The 19,437-nt window shown below is 42.9% G+C and overlaps 1 protein-coding gene across 4 annotated transcripts in view; it reads right to left on the bottom strand.

Moving 5' to 3' along the window:
• EPG5 (ectopic P-granules 5 autophagy tethering factor) overlaps positions 1-18,670 on the bottom strand; it is a 55,314-nt gene extending 36,644 nt beyond the window's left edge. For all 4 annotated transcript variants that reach the window (XM_058865408.1, XM_058865410.1, XM_058865409.1 and 1 more), the window contains exons 1-12: positions 18,553-18,670; positions 13,340-14,263; positions 10,857-11,100; positions 9,869-10,005; positions 9,187-9,294; positions 8,115-8,188; positions 6,370-6,478; positions 5,941-6,055; positions 5,211-5,361; positions 4,160-4,315; positions 3,646-3,803; positions 30-184 (exon numbers count right to left, since the gene is read on the bottom strand). In XM_058865408.1, the coding sequence (XP_058721391.1) occupies positions 30-184; positions 3,646-3,803; positions 4,160-4,315; positions 5,211-5,361; positions 5,941-6,055; positions 6,370-6,478; positions 8,115-8,188; positions 9,187-9,294; positions 9,869-10,005; positions 10,857-11,100; positions 13,340-14,263; positions 18,553-18,600 (2,379 nt within the window). In that variant the 5' untranslated portion in view covers positions 18,601-18,670. The remainder of the gene's footprint in view (positions 1-29; positions 185-3,645; positions 3,804-4,159; positions 4,316-5,210; positions 5,362-5,940; positions 6,056-6,369; positions 6,479-8,114; positions 8,189-9,186; positions 9,295-9,868; positions 10,006-10,856; positions 11,101-13,339; positions 14,264-18,552) is intronic.
• Positions 18,671-19,437: the final 767 nt, after the last annotated feature.

Genomic DNA, 19,437 nt, shown 5'->3' with positions numbered 1-19,437 from the left:
TTCCTGAATGGACCAGTAACTTTATTCACCTCATATATCTCCAGAACAACGATTTTGATAAAATCCTCATCAACATCAGCCCGTTTCGTTTGTGCCATCTGAGCAAATGTGGTGAGCAGACAGATTTCTTCTGAGCAGTTCATTGATTGGAGATACTTTTCAAACTGTGCAAGGTGCTCTGGATCTAGAAAAAAATGTCAAGTGAAAGAAACGTGATAAAAGTGCAATAGGATACACATCAGCAGCATTTATATAGTTATTCACTCAAATCCCAGAGAAGTGATCTGTGGAGATCATATCACAAAAATTCTACAAGTATCTAGCCTCAGGTCTTAATTATGCCCAAGAGCTACAAAGAAAGGCCAGTTTTAGTTTCTCAAATACAATACAAGAAAAAATACTTGATGCACTTGTTTGGACTATCAGGAAAAACATAGAACTGAACAAGTGGGAAGGCTAAGAGATGCTTTCACTCACATTCAAGGCAGGTTTCCTCTTTAAACTCACAAGAGATACTGCCGAAAGCAAATAAATATTCCATTCCTCAGGGCGTGGGACAACAGAAAAATAAGGATACAAAAGAACCTGTAAAGGCTTTAAAATGCATTTTTTTATTTCTTCCAAATTAAATAGAGCCTGTGCAGCAAAACAGGCACTGAAAGCAGCATTTGAGCTGTAAAAAGTTTTGAAGAGTGATCTGCCTTCTTTGAACCACAACATGCCAGCAAATACTGTTTACAGTGATTTTATCATAGCAGTTGAATGCACAGAAAAAGCACCCATTGTGCACTCAGCTACCTAACCTGAACATGCATGTGCTAAGTGTTCCTCTGATCAAACACTTCACTAAGGTTACATTCTATTTTAAGGGCTTTCAAGAATTTTGCAACTCTACTCCAACCTGAGAAGTCAGATTTGTACAGGCAAAACAGCTCATGGAAAAGCATGCTAGAGGATTGTGCAATTTAAGAGAACAGTTTCTTCCAGACAGGGAGAGAAACTACAACACTGCTGATAGATACGGCAGGCAGACAGGTGCCTCATCCAGTCACCTCCATTTCCTAATGCTATTTTTTAACCTTATGGCAGAAGTTACAGACAGCTGTGCTTCCCCTTGTACTCTGGGTTTTTGGGTTTTTTTAAGATGATGCAGAAGGACATTAAAAATGACTGCATCATTATTGTATCTAAAGGTACAGCAGAGTGACCTACAGTGAGGAGAAGGGGTCAGCTGTGGGCTCCACACCAACCTCAAACCCACACCAAGCCATAGCCTGGGACTGAAGATAAGGGAAGCAGAGAGACTCCACCTAAATCCTGTCATCTCCTAATGGAGAAAAAACACCTTCACCATCCACTTGCTGCTTGACCCTATTCCTTTCCTCTAATCACTACAATTCAAGTCCAGAGCACACTAAAAATCACTGACTCCTCAAATCTTGATACTGGCAGCAAGAAAACTGTGACCACAAATAAAATCATAGCATCCTTGGATTAAAGGGATATTAAATATTATCTTGTTTCAAATCCCTGCCACGGGCAAGGACATCACTCACTAGAACAGCAACTATGCTCCTGATGCCTTAGGATTTTAGCTTTTCTATTTTTCATGTATTTGTAATCCTGCAACTCTTTAGTGTATAACTCTAAACTCCATACAGAGTGCTAGCTGCTGCTTTACCATTTGGGTCAGACAATTCCTCTCTAGGCCCAGGAATCATGGGAAAATGGGAATAAACCTTACTACTTCAGGCCTTGAGAAATGTAAACAAAAGTGAGTTGGAGGGCATCAAACTTGGGGTTAATGACTTCATTACCTGATGGTGTAATTGGTAGATTAACCCCCAATATGCAAATGGACCAAATTTATAAAAATATGAAAACCCAGGACCTGTCATCCATTTTGGGTGTAGCCCCTGAGGAGCTTTTTCTGTCCAAAATTTACCTGAAGCCCCTTCAAAAAATAGAACTGCTTTCTATTCCCCCTAATTTTGTCTGGCCTCTGTTTTTAGGTACTCCCAAAGAGGCATTACTCCCTCCCCTATAGATTTGGTGCCTAAAGCTTCCATCAATTACCAAGGCTTGCTTCCACCTCTAAATTCACCACCCTTTTCTCATGCTTAATTTGGGAGAGGAAATTACTAAAAATGGTTTTCTCCCAAGAGCATGTTAATGTCATGGTCTTCCAGGGTACAAATTACAGGAAATTAAGCATTAATTTAAGTGTCAGTTAAAAGAAAATATTTCAGAGGATCAGACAGATTTCACTGAAAGAACTGTTGATATTCCCTGCCTAGACACTGGTGAAAAACAGTATTATGCTGACCAAAATCATTGAGGAGAATGAAGAGGATACTGCAAAAGAAGAAAATATATACTGTATCAGCATATCAGGTGCTTTGAAAGGTAAAAGTTAGCTAAAAGCAAAACAATGCCTGAAAAAGATAACTATATATTAAAAAAAAAAAATCTATGTTTGTTACTGCAACCCATAATAGGTGCAGTAAAAAATTTCCAGCAAACCAAAACTAAAGACATACTACTGAAATAGTGTAACAGCCACCTTTCTGGCTGGCAAGTGCTTATCAGATCAGCACTTCATCAAGTGCAGGCAATTACAATCTTAGTATCTCTCTCCCTTCCTATGTAAATGGCCTTAAATGTTAGCTGAGCTTGCACAGTCAAGACACTCAGGAAGCTCTCAGAATCACCACCTTCTCCTGCTTCTCCATCAAGACTCACTAGATGGGGTAACAGCTACCTGGGATACCAGCCAGCTGAGAAGCAACACCTACAAAAATGAGATTTTCTCTCCCTGAAGACAGCAAAGAAGCTGTAAAGTAGGGAGTAGTAAACTGTTTGTTTACCTGTCCCCCTGTCAATCAACTCCTGAAATATGATCCATGGATGCAGCAGCAGAGGGAAACTAGCATTCCAGCTGGCCTCTAAATAGCTCTGCTATGGCTGAAGACACCACGTTCACTGTGGAGATCAGCATGGGACAAAAGTCAAGAGGAAATAAAAATAAAATGTGCCACTTAGGAGAAGAAATGCATGAAAAGAAGGCTTGAGATAAGAGAAACATAGCTGGGGATGATAAGCAGTCTCCCACAACGTAAGTTATTAAAGCCAAAATTAGCAAGTTTAGTGGGAAGAAAAGGAAGACTCTAGATATACATTATTTATAGAACTATCAGCAGCTCAAAAGTCAACCCGTCACAAAAAAAAACCAAAAAACAAAACAAAACAAAAAAATAACAAAACAAACCAAACCAAGAAATTGCAACACCAACCCTAAGTGATACAGAAGTATGTACTTTAGGATTTTAATCTCATTCTCCAAATACTGTTGAAGTTCAAGAGGGGAAGTCATACACAAGAGGTACCTCCTGCATGTTACTCTTACAGCTATGAGGCAGCCACAGACAAAACTAGGACAATAAATCTATCAATTGCTGTTAAAATGACAATTTGGGCAAACAGGTACTGGAAAACCATGAACTTCCCAAGACATTTCTGTGGCCACTGGACCAGTCATGCTCCCAAGAGTGCATTTAACAATGCAACCTGCACAGAGTTAAATCCACAGCTGATGCAGCAGCAGCTGAATGGATTAGAATTTGGTTCTGGGGGGGGGAATTTTACCTTGGAGTCTTTGCTTGTAGTCAGCAGGCTGAAGAGTAGAGCAGAGCTGCTCCAGCTGCTCGCTCTCAGCACAATGCATGACAAAGAAGAGCCTCCAAAGCATGTTGCTGGACAAGGTTCCATAAGGCATCTCAGACATGAACAGCCAGACTCCCAACCTGTTGGATTTGAAGAGGCAGTTAGGAACAGTTCCACCCTGACAAATACCAGCATTTGGAAAGGAGACATCTCTGGCCCACACCTCTGCTATGTAACAGAATTAGGAATGTGAGGATGTGTATTAGCACCTCAAATTCTGAGCCAACCTCATCCTGAACTGACCAAGATTGCAGAGCTTCTGTCAGTTGCTACAATTCATGGCCTAATTCCTCCCCACCTTGATGCTACCAATGCACTGAAAAATCCTACTTATTTCACTCTTGTTTAAACCTTTAAACATTTATTTAAAGCTAGTGCAAATCCCAGTTTCAAGGATTCAGCTCCTCAAAACTAAGCCAGTGAAGGGATTACCCACCTTTTTGCCTTCAGAACATGTAGAACAGCTCTAAAAAACAGCTCATCAAACTCCAGTTGCAATTTTTCCACAGAGTAGGGGTGTTCTACTGATCCATATTGTTTATTGCCACTAACATACTGGGCCCAGTGGTCACTCACATGACACAGTGTCATCCTACACAGCAGAGCAAACAAGCCAAAGAAGGATCATTAAGTATGTCACAACCACAGGAAAACACAGACAAGGGCAATCAGATCAGAGTCTAGCCACAAGAAACATTTCCAACGTTTTGCCCTCTGGGTTCCAGAGGTTTCTATAGAAATTGTATCAGTCAAATTTCTGTGTTCTCCTTCCCTGGTTTTACAAGCAAACAAGGCATAATATTCTGTTATACCAAATTACTTTGTGTGTGACCTTTGGAGCCTTAAGGTAACTGTACAGGATGAAATGGCAGTACATCCAGAAAGCTCATAAAGGAATAATTACACTGAGAAAGTTACTGCCTCCATAACACAAAGAAAAAGATGGATTTTGTTTCTGATTTTACTGTATTCCCCCTTGAGGATACACTCATAGAAGCCATATAGAGTGAATGCTGGAGATTTAAAAATAAAGAGTAGCTTTTAGGCTTCAATTACATTTATTTACTGCAACAATAGGACAATTTGCAGGGAGAAAATTAAAAATCCTGAAACAATTCTGGGTAACAACAAATAAAGCAGTAACATTGGTTATAGAAAGGAGAAATTCAAGGAAATTCTGTTTGCTGGGTTTCAGGGGCTACCCAAGACAAGCCTAACAACATTACTAATGGAAGTCAGCCTGGTGTTCCACAGCTCACCTCACTTCTTTTTACTCACAGGATTTAGATTTTGTAATTCCCCATTTCAGATTCCTACACTGGGTAACCCTGAACTGACCAAACATCAGAGCAAAACGTACCTGAGAACTGTTTGGATGGGGTTTGGGTTTTTTTGGTTGTTTGATGATTGGTTCTGGGGATTTTTTAGCAGCTCTAAATATGAAATATTTAGATTCCATCACAGCACAGAGAAAAAAATTCTCTTACTTGATGAGCTGACCAATTCTCTTCACAAACTGTCGGTACCGTGCTCTGTTAAACGTTTCTAATCCCATAGACAGAAGTTCCACTAAGGAGTTTGCAAAGGCAAAAATCTTCATCATCTTCTGGGGAGATGTTTTTTCAGGAAAATAAGCACCTAAGATGAAGACATAAAAATAAGAGTCAAAAAAAAAAAAAGTACAAATTTTGGATTTTTAATTTAACAAGCACTAATTTTTAACTTAACAAGCACTGAAATTCACCATACTGTGAACTGAAATGTATGTTTTGTTCATGAAATGAAAAATAAATACCTGCTAAGTGTGAAAGTACAAATAAACTATGCAAGTAGTAAGACCTCTGGCAAGCAATTACCTTCATGTACTTGCCCAGAGATTTTGAAAAAAAAAATAATCAGAGAAAAATCACAGTAACATTACAATTAAGAGGTGAGGGGGGAAAAATAGTTCTGAAAGCACTTTTGGGAGTTAACTGAACAACCAAATCCAAAATAAGGGAGAAGACTCTAATGTTTTGCATGCATATTGCTATGAGGTTTTAATTTTTACTCATGGCATGTACTTCCATCTCATCTCTTTAGCCTGCAAGCTGTTGCACAGGTTTGTTACTATTTTTCTCAGAGAGTTTCATAATACAGTAGCACCCCTGGTCATGGCAGTCATTAATATAATTACCACACGCAAAATGAAGAACAACTCCCTAGCAACTGATTTACCTTCAGATGTAAACCCGAGAAACTGCTGAAAGAGCTCATGAAATGGGAACTGTGACAACAGAGCAATCAAGTCATCTTCCAAGAGTAGAATCCAGCTTGTTTCAGGATCCTCATCCTATAGACAAATACAGGCGCTGTCAGTGGCTTTACAATAATAAAGTAATAAAGGGCTTCACTATGGTACTAATTACAGTTTTATTAGGAGTAACTGAAATATTTTAATTCTCTCTGCTAATACTCATTACTAGAAGCTGCACTCTCTACAGTCATACCACAGAAACAAAAGGAGACTAAAACAGAAGTAAATTCAAACCATACTTTTTACCTTTACAACTTAGATTCTCTTCATCCATTTCACAAAGATCAATGAGCTTGGACAAAAGCATAAAGGAAAAAGCAAAGAGAAAAAAAAGAAGTCATCTGCTATACCTCTTCTCCTCCTTCATCTACCAGAGTCCAGTTCCCAGATTCCATCCCAGATGAAGAGGAACTTTTCCTGTCACTTGGTTTCATATGGCACATAAAGTCCACGCGATTTCTGGTTTAGAGTGAAAATTCAAGTGTAAAAAATTAGGAAATAAAAAATTCTGAATTTAGTCATCTTTCAGTTAAGGGAAGATACAAAAACAATCATATGCAAGAGGAAGAAATTGGCAAGAAAAGCAGAAAGACGCCAGCAGCTGGACAGGAGCCCAGGGGTGGCCAGGTGGGCAAGAGGCCAGTGGCCCCTGGGCTGTGGCAGCCAGGTGTGACACAGCCCCAGGGCAGGGCCCGTCCCCTGTGCCAGCCTGGGACAGCTCTGGGCCCCTCAGCACAGGAGAGACACCGAGGGGCTGGAGCGTGTCCAGGGCAGGGAACGGAGCTGGGGAAGGGGCTGGAGCCCCAGGAGGGGCTGAGGGAGCTGGGAAAGGGGCTCAGCCTGGAGAAAAGAAGGCTCAGGGGGCCCTTGTGGCTCTGCACAAGTCCCTGGCAGGAGGGGACAGCCGGGGGGGTCGGGCTGTGCTGCCAAGTTACAAATAATAGGATAGGAAACAGCCTCAAGTTGCACTAGAGGAGGTTTGGATTAGGTATTAGGGAAATTTTTTTCTTGTAAACTTGGAAATCAGTGCACTAGATTGTTTAGGGCAGTGGTGGAGTCAGCATCTCTGGAAGAGTTCAGAAGGCTTATGGATGTGGCACCAGAGGACATGGTTCAGCAGCAGAAACAGTAGTTCTGGGTTAAGGTTTGGACTCAATAATCTTAAAGGTGTTTTTCAATCTAAACAATCCTATGACTGTAAATGACTCTAGGATAACCTCCTGCCTGACATGCAGGAGCTGTAACAGACAAGCCTCAGCTCTTCCACCAGTAAGAACAGACCCTGTGGAGGCTCTGATTTCTGGTATCAACATTTAGAGCAGCACCCCAGACACATTAAGCTGGCTCTTGCTCCAAACACAAGTATCAAAAGGCACTGGCAACACACACTCCCTCAGGATACACTGGTTTCCCCAGGCAATTCTAGAAAGGAAATGTAAAAATAAAACCCTTTAAAATAACAGCTTTCAATAAACAAAACTCCCACTTAACTCTGACCAAAACTATCAAGATCACAGTGACAACCCTAAATACCAGCAGTTTGAGTCTTTGACCTCAAAATTTGGGCAGTAGAGGCAAGTTATGCATTTTATCTGGAGAACATAACTGCTTTCGCTTGCGACTAATTTCATTAACTAGCTTCTCCAAGTACCACATTCCTACTAGATTTCAAAAATAAATTGTAAAAAAAGGATGAAAAATGTATCAAAAACATCCAATTGGTGTGTACACCAGCTTAACACTTTTACTAGGGGGATTCTGTTGCAGAGACAATATAAAAAACAGGCCATGGTGCAAAGCAAGAGATATTTCAGAAGCCACAGTAACAAAACCTGTGGGTCTGTCAGTCTTCACAAGCTATTTCACAGCTGAAAGAAAGCTGCAGCATACTGTGTACAGCACAAGGAGGTAATGCCAAGGGTGAATTTTAAGATGACTGAGTAAAAAGAGCTTGAATTAAACTATGAATCTATTTGTGCCTGCTTTTATTACTTTGCCTGCAATGAACTTTCAGAGTTCTACGAGTAGATTGTATGTTGTGTTTTCTACTCTTAAATAATCAGAACATATATTATAAAATCTTATTCATACTTACTTGACAGGAGACATAAGCAAGGCAAGAGATTGCATGAAATGAAAGACACCCGATGGGTTACCCAAGACTTTGATCTGAAATTGAATGCAAAAATCTAAGTAAATCTAGATTAGCAAAGGGTAAATTATTCTTAGCAGAGAAATTCACATTTCTCACTAGCTTTTTGTTAAGACTTGTAAGAATCCATAAAAGACCACACCCACATCCTGGACAAAGTATTGCCATGGCAAAATATTGTGACTTGTTCAAAAGAATTACTTAGAAGAATTATAGGATAGGGGAGAAAAAAAAAAACAGGTCAAAAGCTTCATAAATAAAAAAGACAACCTCTCTTTTTGTGCCACATGTAGGTCTGGGCACCAGGGGTAATTCAAACAGTGAGCACAGGGGATGATGAAATCCTACCACATTAGGTTAACGTTAGGTTATTTGGACTCAATGATATTAAGGGTCTTTCCCAAGCTAATTTATTCTGTTCTATACTTCTATTGCACTGTTTGCTTTTCCTGTTAGTGTAATTGAAGCCTTTTTCCTGTGACAAGATTTCCAATGTTTTCTCCTCTTAGAAAAGCAAAAGACATTCTTTGAAAGAACACCTTTGGATATCCACACTCCCCCTGACCTAGACAAAGTGAGCCCTTTCCTTTGTTCCTTTCCAAGGAAACCAGTCCCACTTTAATGTGTAGAATATAAAAAAATCTGCTTCTCCTGATCCTGTACACATCACAGAGCTGACTCCAATCTCACTTTTTATATACTGCTCCTGCTTCAAGTCTAAATATGCTTTCCACTATTTGAAGAATACTCCCAAAACCTGATGCATAAGGCCTTGACTTCCTTTCATGGAACCTCTCCAGTCAAGAGTAAGGTGTGTTCCCCTGTTAACCTGCACATGGTTAGCCTAACATGGATAAATGTATTCCCTGACAAGCCTCTCACTGCCACCATGATTCCACACACCTGGAAAGGCAGTGTGGGTCATGAGGGATCAAGTAGGCACAAGACAGTCTCCTTTCCTACCCACACCACTCCTGCTCCAACCTGTTGACACTAAAGAATTAAACATTCACACCTGAATGAATGGACAAGCCCACTCATTGATGCCAGCTGGACACCGAAGGATGTGGTTGAAGAGGAAGAGATGGTCACCTGGACAGCCAATTCTCTGCAACACAGACACCTGGAGCAGCAAGTAAATCAAGTAAATCAAGTAAATAATTTCGAAGTTCATTTCCTTACAGTCTTGCTAACTAGAGTAATACTGCTCATTTCTTTTCTCACGCTTTCTAACAGACCTGAGTTTTCAGAGCATGTTACAGGAGAACAATATTTAAATTCTGTTAGATTGCCTTACGAGCCACAAACTGTTTTCTTTGGCATAAAGTAATTATTTTTTCTACAACTGCATTAAAATCTAATTTATTTAGAAATTGGCAAGAACAAAAGTTTCTCAAACATGACAAGTCTGAACAGTTCTAATTTCAAAGTAAGTAAAAGCACAATGAGTATTATTAAGTTCACTGCGAGCAGTGTTGTCTGCTCAGGTGCCAGTCCTCACTAACGCTGCTTGACTTTATCAGACAAGGGAATCAATTCTAAAGATCTGCTGAGAGATTCTGTTCCTCAAGTAGGACAAACCCCACCAAAAAAAAACATCGCCCATGGGACAGGGAGCAAAACAGTAACACTTCCAGAAATTATTCCTGAATTCATCCTGTGTGTTGGATCAGATATATCCACGTCTACTTCCTCACCAGTCTCTGCAGCCACATGAGAAGGTCACTGTGAAACTGAGGATCTTCAATAACCCTGCGAGTGAAGCTGAAAAGGACACTGATGCATTCCTTCAAGTGGCTCAAGTCTGAAGAGAGATTTTCTGACTGCTTTGAAACTGTAAATTAAAAACAGAATTAATGAAGCTTTGACAAGAAGTTGCAACATGAACAATGGGCTTGGGGCTGTATATAAAACTGCTGTCTGTATCTGCAGACACCAAGATATTTCAACACAGCTGCCTGCTCAATCTGTCAGAAAAGAATACTTACAATACTTTGTTTCTTCTTATAACCAAGCTCTGGACACTAATTATTAGAATCTACTGTGGTCAGTCCCACAAAAGGCCTTCCCTCAACATCATCTTGAGTAAATGGTAAGAATCACCATTTACTATGCATGTAAACCATCTGGGAGGTGGAGTGCAAAGGGAGGAGCAATAAGAAAGAAAAATATCTGGGGCAGGAGGAGGAGAAATATTTTAGCTAAAAGAATATTAAATATAAAACAGAACACTTAGGCAGAAAACCAAAAAGATAATCCTAAATATTAAGAGCTTAAGATTTCAAATGGCCTTCCACGAGGAAGTAAAGCAGGAAAAATACCCAGCTCATTTTAGAAGTGGGAAAAAGAAATGTATTAGATATTGCCTTGGACAACAAAAGATTGGGAATTTGAGTGTCCCATCCACACAGTGTTTCTGTACAGTAATCAGTGTCAGTCTGCAGCTCACAGAGCAGAAGTCACCCTGCATTCAGCTTTTACTGCCCAGGTGACAAAATCAAGGGAAGTGGACATTTTCCTGTGGGAAAAAAGTCTGACTGATCCCTACATAAGATCAACAGGTTTTTGTAACAGAGCAGAAACACTCCAGTACACAAATTCCACCACAAGACGCCGAAACTGCAGCTGCAGAAGGTGCTGGGCACCCTGACCAGGACTGGGAGCAGTCCAGACCAGCAAACACACCTTGTTCTTGCTGCTGCAGGGCCACAGATCTCAGCAGGGACGAGCTGCTGAGCAACCTGTAAACATAGGACTCCACTTGCAAGCGGGACAGCACCGAAGTGTAGGAGTGCAGTGCCAGGGTCTGGTGCACATGCTCTGCTTTGGCCTCAAACAGCTTCCTCAGCTCCCCCAGCACACTCTCGTTCAGCTCCACGGTCTGGTAGCGGTGGTGACCTGTCACCTTGCACTGATCTGCACACACACCCTGAAAAGAGAGCAAATATTTTATGTCAGCAGTTCTGACATTTTGTTGGGTCACCCTAACAGAAATCAATCATGATATAACTCTCTCCTAAACAGATTTCAAGACTTTCATAAAAAGGGACATTTCATAAATGAAAAGACAAACATTTGGCAATATCCTATGTGCTTTTTATAGCTACTGATTACTGAAGATTCATATCCTTGACTCCTGAAGAAAAAAATGTTATATAAACCCTCAGTAACTCAGGTTAAGAAACAGCCAGAAGTTACTTGCCTGCAGCACTGAGAGATGTGAACAAATCCAGGTGTCTCACTCCCAATAATTATGCACCTGTTTCTTAGTTTACAGATTTCCATATATATTTGATCTGCTATTTTAAAGCTGAAACACTCACTGGAACAAGATAAATGTTTCCCAAACTCCCAGGACTGATAATTTGCAGCAATTTCCCACTGCATGTTTAAAATGTTCATAAATTACCTGCACTCTAACCTTTCCCAAACTGAAATTAAAAGCTCAGTCCAGGTTTCCTCTGCCTCATCTCTATTTCTTCAGCAAAAGAAAAATACAATAAATAAGATTCTTGTTATTCTTACAATAAGTAACATTCCTGTTAATCTTTCATGCAATCAGGAAACATTCCTAAGAACCAGCACTTTGAAAGCTTACCTTGAGAGCTTCCCTGTGTTTCCTAAATTAGTAGAATAAGAACTTTAAACCGGTATAAAAACAACAATTATTCTGTACACACAATAAATATATAGTGAATTGGGATGAAACAAAGCAAGCAGCAACTTCTTTATTTCATCCCAATTCACTATATATTTAGATACTTAGACAGCTCTATGATTACCTTATAGGATGCAAGAGTGAAGCCAAACTTGCTTTTGGTACAGAAAATGATCACCATAAACTTTAGAGGCTCAGTGTTATTCCCCAATAAAAAGGAAAGAATTCAGATGTGTTCAGTTCCTCAATTCTGATGAACTGCACTCACAGAAACAGTGAAATCTACCATATGCATAGGTGTTCAGCATCTTTGGACAATTTTGATGATGTGTGGGCTATAAACAGCACCAGAACAATTTCTTTCAGTCCTAACTGTAACACTGAGTTCCAAAGGCAAGTGTCACAGAAGGAGTCAGGGGCAAAACTTTCCTGATGTGTGCCCCAAATTGCTCCATAAACCCCTTTGGTTTACAGACAAAAATATTAGAGAGTATCATGCCCACTCTGGATGTAAGAAAAACCACAGCTACACTCCTGGAACAACTTGCTGCAAGTGGATGGCCCTAACATTCCCTTTGAGCTATGGGGCTGCTCCTGAGCACGACTCCAGCTCCCCCGCCACGCTGACAGCAGGAATGACATCAATGGAAACTGTCCCTACAGTTGGCAGCAGGCCAGATGGGGCATCACTGCTACAGTCACTCCACCACGTGTCCCCCACATCTGCTTGGAGTGCGGTGATACAAACTTCACCTGACACCACAGACAGGACTGGGTGTACACAGATCATCCTTACTGACCTCAAAAGAAATCACCAACATATATCCCACTGCCCTGCACACGTCAGGGGTTAAAAATCAAACAACAAACAGTCTAAAGTCTCAAGAGGATGATATTCTGAAGTGCTGGGGGTCACAGAAGAGACAGAAAGCAAAGGCAATAATCTCTGGACACGGAACTCTTAGAGCCAGAGGAAGTCCAGAGGAAGCAAAGTTGGTAAGAGGACTGGAGCACCTTCCCTATGGAAACAGGCTGAGAAAGCTGGGGCTGTTCAGCCTGGAGAAGGGGAGTGTAGAGACCTCACAGCACCTTCCAGGATCTGGAAGGGGCCTACAGGGAAGCTGGACAAGGATTCTTCATCAGGAGCTGCAGTGACAGGACAAGGACTAAAGGGATCAAACTGAAAGAAGGGAAATTTAGGTTAGATATTAGGAAAAAAGAAATCTTTACTGTGAGTGTGGTGAGACACTGGCAGGTTGCCCAGGAAGGCTGGCCCAGTCCTAACAGTGCTCAAAGCCAGGTTGGACAAGGCCTTGAACAACCTGGTCTAGTGGGACATGTCCCAGTCCATGGAAAGCAGGGCTGGGATTAGATAACTTTTAAAGTCCCCTCCAACCCATGACATTCTGTGATTCTTTTACAACAAAACAGCCTAACTATGATAAACCTGGCACCAAGTAAAGTTAATTTCCGAATAGTTTGGGTTCAAAAGTAGCTTCAGCAACAGCACCTGCACCGTCTTCTGTTGTTCCTTGAAAGTCCATAATCTCCCCTTCACATTTTGGCAGTCTGTTGTCATGGCCTGCAGCTCTGCCTCAGCCAACAGCAGCTGCTTCCTGCAGCGCATGTAGTTCAGGAGCAGCTCGTAGAACTCGTGCCTGTCCTGGTGAGCCACACTCTCAAATTCCTCGGCATAGGAGTCAACATTCTCCAGCCACGAACAGGGCTCAAAGATTTTCAGCTGCTCCCTGGTGAATGGCACCAGCTCTGGCTCGGAGAGGAGCTCTGGGTACAGCCTCTCATGGTGCAGCAGGGGCTTCACTGCCATGATGGTGGGTTTCTCATAGGACAGCTCCAGGGACAGGTCTGGATAAATAGGCCGCAGAACGCGTGACTTGGATTTCTCAGAGCGCTGTGAGGTGCTGAGAGGAAGCTTCTCTGAAGAGCAGGCAAGAGGATCTCTAAAGTCTTGTCGGTTTTCAGCTCTTCTGCCCTGTACAAAGCCCATCACTAACAGAGGGGGAGCAGCACTGGACTGAGAGGTACTACCCAATAAATCAGAATTCCTAGATCCACTAGCAACTGCCTCCACAGGGCTCTGAGTTTTGTCCAACTTGTTCTCACTCTTCTCGACACCCTCCCCACATTCTTCCTGGGAAGGATCAGCTTTGATCTTTTCTGCATCTTTGGGAGGCTCCAGAGTCACTGCCAGAGCCCCTTCATTTGCTGAAGATAAATGACTTTGGGGGATCTCAGACGCATCATTTATAGTTTTCCTATTGTCTACTTCATCTCTGAGCTGAATTTCTGTAAATTCTCCAGAATGTTCCACTTGCACACTCCTGGCTTGAGAAGATCCTTCTGCCACAGGAGGCAGGAAAACATCATCAGGCTCCTGTACCTGGGGCTCCTCACTGCTTCTTTTCTTTTTTTCCTAAGCAAACAAAAAATTAACAGTGTCACTGCCAAGTGAATCTCTCCATCTTGCATCCCAAATCCCACCAACACCAACAGTAGTATTTGTCAGCATTATGACTCCAAAAGCCCTTTGAAACATTTCCATAACATTAAAGACAAAAACAAATATACCAAACACATCTTTGCTCTTTGGCTGCCCTATGAAGACTGTCTACCAGTATGTGTTTTCTTGGTCAGCTCTTGCACAAGGCTTCAGCATTTCTAAGTAAAAATCTATAAATATCACAGGACAGACTGTTTCATTAACACAGAAAATACTCAACATAACCGAACTCTGACACCTAAGAAGAGTTGAAGAGTTACTCAACTTCACCATTTTGACAAAAACAAAAAAACAAAAAAAAAAAACCAAAACCAAACAAAAAACAACAACAAAAAAAAACCCACCTACCAAAAAAAAAAAATATACTCTGTAATCCAGACCCACCTTAAATTTTACAGAATATTTTAGTGACTGGAAAAACATTTTTGAAACAGTAATTTCAGAACAAAGCAAGTGGAATGTAACCCTTAGCTACATTCTAAAACCATGGTAACATCTGAACAACTACTGAAATACCTGTTTTCAGCAGGCAATACACACTGGAGATTTAGAAAAACTTAACAGTACCATTAAAACTGTAAATCAATGAAAAATTACAATTAGTTTGAGGGAAAATAATTCCCATAAACCTAATCTAAGGTGTAGATTAGCTTCCTTCCCAAAAGCACAGCATAGGAAATGAACTGAGATTCTGATAACCTGTAAATCATTTGCCAACTTGTAAAACAAAAAATTGGCAAAGTGATTAGCCAATCTGTAAATTGTGTAGACCTAACACTTTATTAGCAGCAAAACTGAGGAGCTAGGTCACAGTGCTCCAGTTTTGGATGACCCAGAAAATGTAACAATGAACATAGGTGAAATGAGTACAAGCTTTTAATATGGGGAAATTATAATAGGGGAAAAAACAACAGTTTTAGAAACTTGCTTACAGTATCACATCTATTTTTTCTAAACATCTGAATACTTTTGCCTTAAGAGAAAGCATAAATGAAAACAGCTCAAATCAAGGCACTAGCTCACCTTGGTCTCAAGGCTAATTTTACTCTGAATATATGTTCGCAAGTCCTTTACAAAAAAAAGTACTCTGGCTTTGCTTTCATACTTTTTTTCTGGCGTATTAAAACCTGTATACACTTCTGATCACAAAACAGCTCTGACTCACTAGCTGAGTGAGTAAAAGCTGCAGGTGAGAGGCTAAAAATACATCAGTGCAATTGTTTAAGCCTGGACTTGTCATAATAAGCATCTCCTGACAACTACCACAAAGTCAATAATTTCCACAGGATATTGTATAAAAATCATTTTTATACAGTGTACTGATCCACATACTTCACAAACATATGCTGATCCTCTCCCCTCTACAATCTCAATGTTTCCTCTTGCAGTCCTCGTACAGAATAAACTCCCTTTATCTCTCAGTATCAGCCTGCATCCCTCCCTCCCAGACCCAGCTGTTTTTAAAATTTATGATGTGCCTTTCAGTTCTCACTTTCCTAGACCAAAAAAAAAAAAAAAAAAAAAAAGGCATAATCATTTAAAGATATTTCATCTGAGAAAGAATGAGAGAAATCAAGTTCTGAACTAACAAGGAGGAAAATTCTGCTTAAGCCACATATCAAAGAATCCCAGAATGGTTTGGTTTGGAAGGGACCTCAAAGACAATCTCATTCCAACCCTTTCCACAGGCAGGAATACTTTCCACTAGACCAGGTCACTCCAAGCCCCGTCCAGCCTGGCCTGAAACACTCCCTGGGATGGGAAAATGATACCTGCTCATTAGCCTTGCCCCATGCCTGACAACTCCCTTCTCCTTGCACATCATCAATGACCCTCAAATTCTAAGGACACTTCAGACTTTTCAGGAAATATCTCTGGAATAATCCTGATGCTTTTTTGGGACTACCTAAAACAGAGGCCCCACAAAACTAAGGGGAATAAAAAGAAGTTATATTGATTGAAGGGCCTTCAGGTACATTCTGGACAGACAAAGCTCCCCAGGGGCTACACCCAAAATGGATGATGGGTCATGGGTTTTCATATTTTTATAAGTTTGGTCCATTTGCATACTGGGGGTTAATCTTCCAGTTGCAGCTCCAGGTAATGAACTCATTAACCCCAAGTTTGATGCCCCCAAACTTTTGCTTACATTTCTTGGGGCCTGAGACAGTGAAATGCCCTTGACTCCCAAGCCTAGAGAGGAACTGTTTTGTCTGACCAAAATGGAAAAGCAGTAGCTAACAGTCTCTATGGACTTTACAAGTATATGAAAAATATAAACCCTAAAATCCCAAGGCATCAACCTGAGTGCCATACACAGAAACAAGCAGACACAGGGGCTCCTCCTCACCACTGCCAGGTGCACTGGTTTTGCCACCTCTCTGTGTTTGAATCAGTCTGGTGCTGCTGGTGCTGCACACATTTAACTTTGGGGCTACTACTGTCAGGAAGCCCTGGGCTCCATTCCACCACTTGGCAGCTCTGCAGCTGAGCCAGCCTTTCTCTCAGCTCACAAGAATTCCAGCTTTTCAAAGGATTACAGCTTTTTCTGTCGCATGGGAATGGAAAAGTCCTTAATGTGACTGACCCGCAAACTGCATCCTCAGGCACGCCTGGGTATTAACAGAGGTGAGCACGGTAATAGGAACAGAAATACCAGAAATGGGTCATGTGTAGCACTGGAGAATTCAGGGTTCTTACATGTGACAGCTCCAGTGAATTGTTTCACAGTGAATTTCACCTAGAAGGGATGGCTAAGGACTAGAGTCACCACACACATGTCCTTAATGAAACAGCGGTGTCATCCATGACTCACCGCCTTCCTGCAGGGAACCAATTCTCCTAGGCAGCAGTTTGAAGGTTTGACTGCCCTGCACACGCCAGGGTGCTGAATCAAAACTAAAAGAATGACACAGTAACTCTTCTGGGATTGCTCTGCCCTGCAATCTTTACTTGCCTTCCATTCGGGAAGTACACCCACACTTGACGCTTAGATTTAACCTTGGTTTTACAGAACACAGGTCAATTAATTCAGCATTTTCAAAGAGCTTTGACAGTCACGACGTCAATGTCCTTGCCCTCTATGGTTGTCCATAGGAACTACGAGAAAGAGGTTAAGAAACCAAGGAAAACATTTCCACTTTGTGAGGTAGTTCAGATCATTCCCACAAACATTCTGAGTAAAGAAAATATTTTAAATAAAAGTCTTCAAAAAGCTGTCAGTACTAATATCATGAACAAGGAATACACTAAAAACAGGATGAAAGCCTGGAAGAATGATACTTGAAAACAGCTTATGAAGAAGCAGCACTATCATGTGCTAGAAACGGCATCATGTTCTCAGCATTTCAAAGCCTAATGTAGACAAGATGGAGTAACACAGAATCAATGACTTAGGTTAGAAGGGAACTTAAAGAGATCTCATTCCTCCCTCCTGTCATGGGCAGGGACACCTTCCACTGTCCCAGAATGCTCCAAGGCCCATCCAACCTGGCCTTGGACACTGCAGGGATCCAGGGCCAGCCCCAGCTGCTCTGGGCACCCTGTGCCAGGGCCTGCCCACCCTCCCAGCCAGCAATTCCTTCCCAATATCCCAGCTGGGGCTGCCCTCTGGCACTGGGAAGCCATTGCCTGGCTGCTGTCCCTGCAGGCCTTGTCCCCAGTCCCTGGGCAGCTCTCCTGGAGCCCCTTTAGGCCCTGCCAGGGGCTCTCAGCTCTCCCTGGAGCCTTCTCTTGTGCAGGGGAGCAGCCCCAGCTCTGTCTGTAGGACTGTCTCCCCACACTACACTAAAACACTGTAAATGCAGGTAAGTTCCACTGCTGCACATTCCCCCAGCTCTCCCACAGGACACGGGACCCCTGAGGAGGCTGTACGACAACATAATAAAAACCTTGTTTACATCCTACTACAGCACAAGGCCCATCACAACCCTCACTCGCCTGTCAAACACGACTAATCCATGGATACACAGTGCAAAACAGCAGGAAGCAGCAAGCATCTTTTTACGAAACAAAAAACAAACAAAAAAAAACCCACCAGAACATCACTCACAAACGCTCCCCCACTCTCCACCCTCCACCATTAGAGGCCGCACAAACACGGATGTAAACACGGCCTGGCGCCGCCGCCCCGACAGGCGGAACCCTCCCGAGCCCCCACCGCCCGTGGGGGACGCCCCTCGCCCCCTTCGCTGCCGCATTACCTTGGGGCGAGTGCGGGAGCGGCGCGGGGGTCGCACAGCCTCGGCCATGGCCGCCCTGCCCCGCGCTGAGGCGGCACCGGGCCGGGCAGGGACGGGCGGCGGGACACGCCCCCGCCGCGCCCACCAATCACAGACAGAGATGGGCGGTGAGACACGCCCCCGTGGCACTGCCCAATCACAGAGCGAGCTAGGCGGTGAGACACGCCCCCTACGGCACTGCCCAATCACAGAGAAAGCTGGGAGGCGAGACCGGCCCCCCCCACGGCACCCACCAATCACAGAGAGAGAGGAGAGGTGAGACACGCCCCCGTGGCACCGCCCAGTCACAGCGAGAGATGGGCGGCGGAACGCGCCCCCTTGTCGCCGGCCAATCACAGGGGGCGGCTGGGGTTGGGGGCGGGGCGAGGGGCTGAGGGAGCGGGGGCGGGCCGGAGGGACGCAGAGACTCCATAGGGACAGACAGACACGATAGGGACAGACAGACACGCCATAGGGAGTCACAGAGTGTCCATGGACACACAGACTGTCTGTGGGGACCCCACAGACCATCCCTAGATGAGCGAGGTCTGCCATAAGGACCCACAGATTGTCTATAGGGACTGAAAGACACTCCACAGATGACCAGGGTCCACAATAGGGACCCAGAGATCATCTACAGGGACATACAGACCATCCATAGGGACAAAGAGACCACAAGGACACACAGACTGTCCAGAGGGACTCGCAGATAGTCCATAGTGAACCAGAGACTGCTGCAGGGACTCAAAGACTGTCCATAGGGCCAGTCCAAGCTCCTGCCACAGGGAATGTGGGATGAGAAGCCAAGCCCCCAGTAGTGAGGATGGGGAGTGTGAGGTCACTTGTGTCTGCCCCAGGGCCTGAGAC

This window comes from Poecile atricapillus, chromosome Z (genome assembly GCF_030490865.1).
Source record: "Poecile atricapillus isolate bPoeAtr1 chromosome Z, bPoeAtr1.hap1, whole genome shotgun sequence".
Lineage (NCBI taxonomy): Eukaryota > Metazoa > Chordata > Aves > Passeriformes > Paridae > Poecile > Poecile atricapillus.
This window is presented reverse-complemented; position numbering and strand designations above follow the sequence as displayed.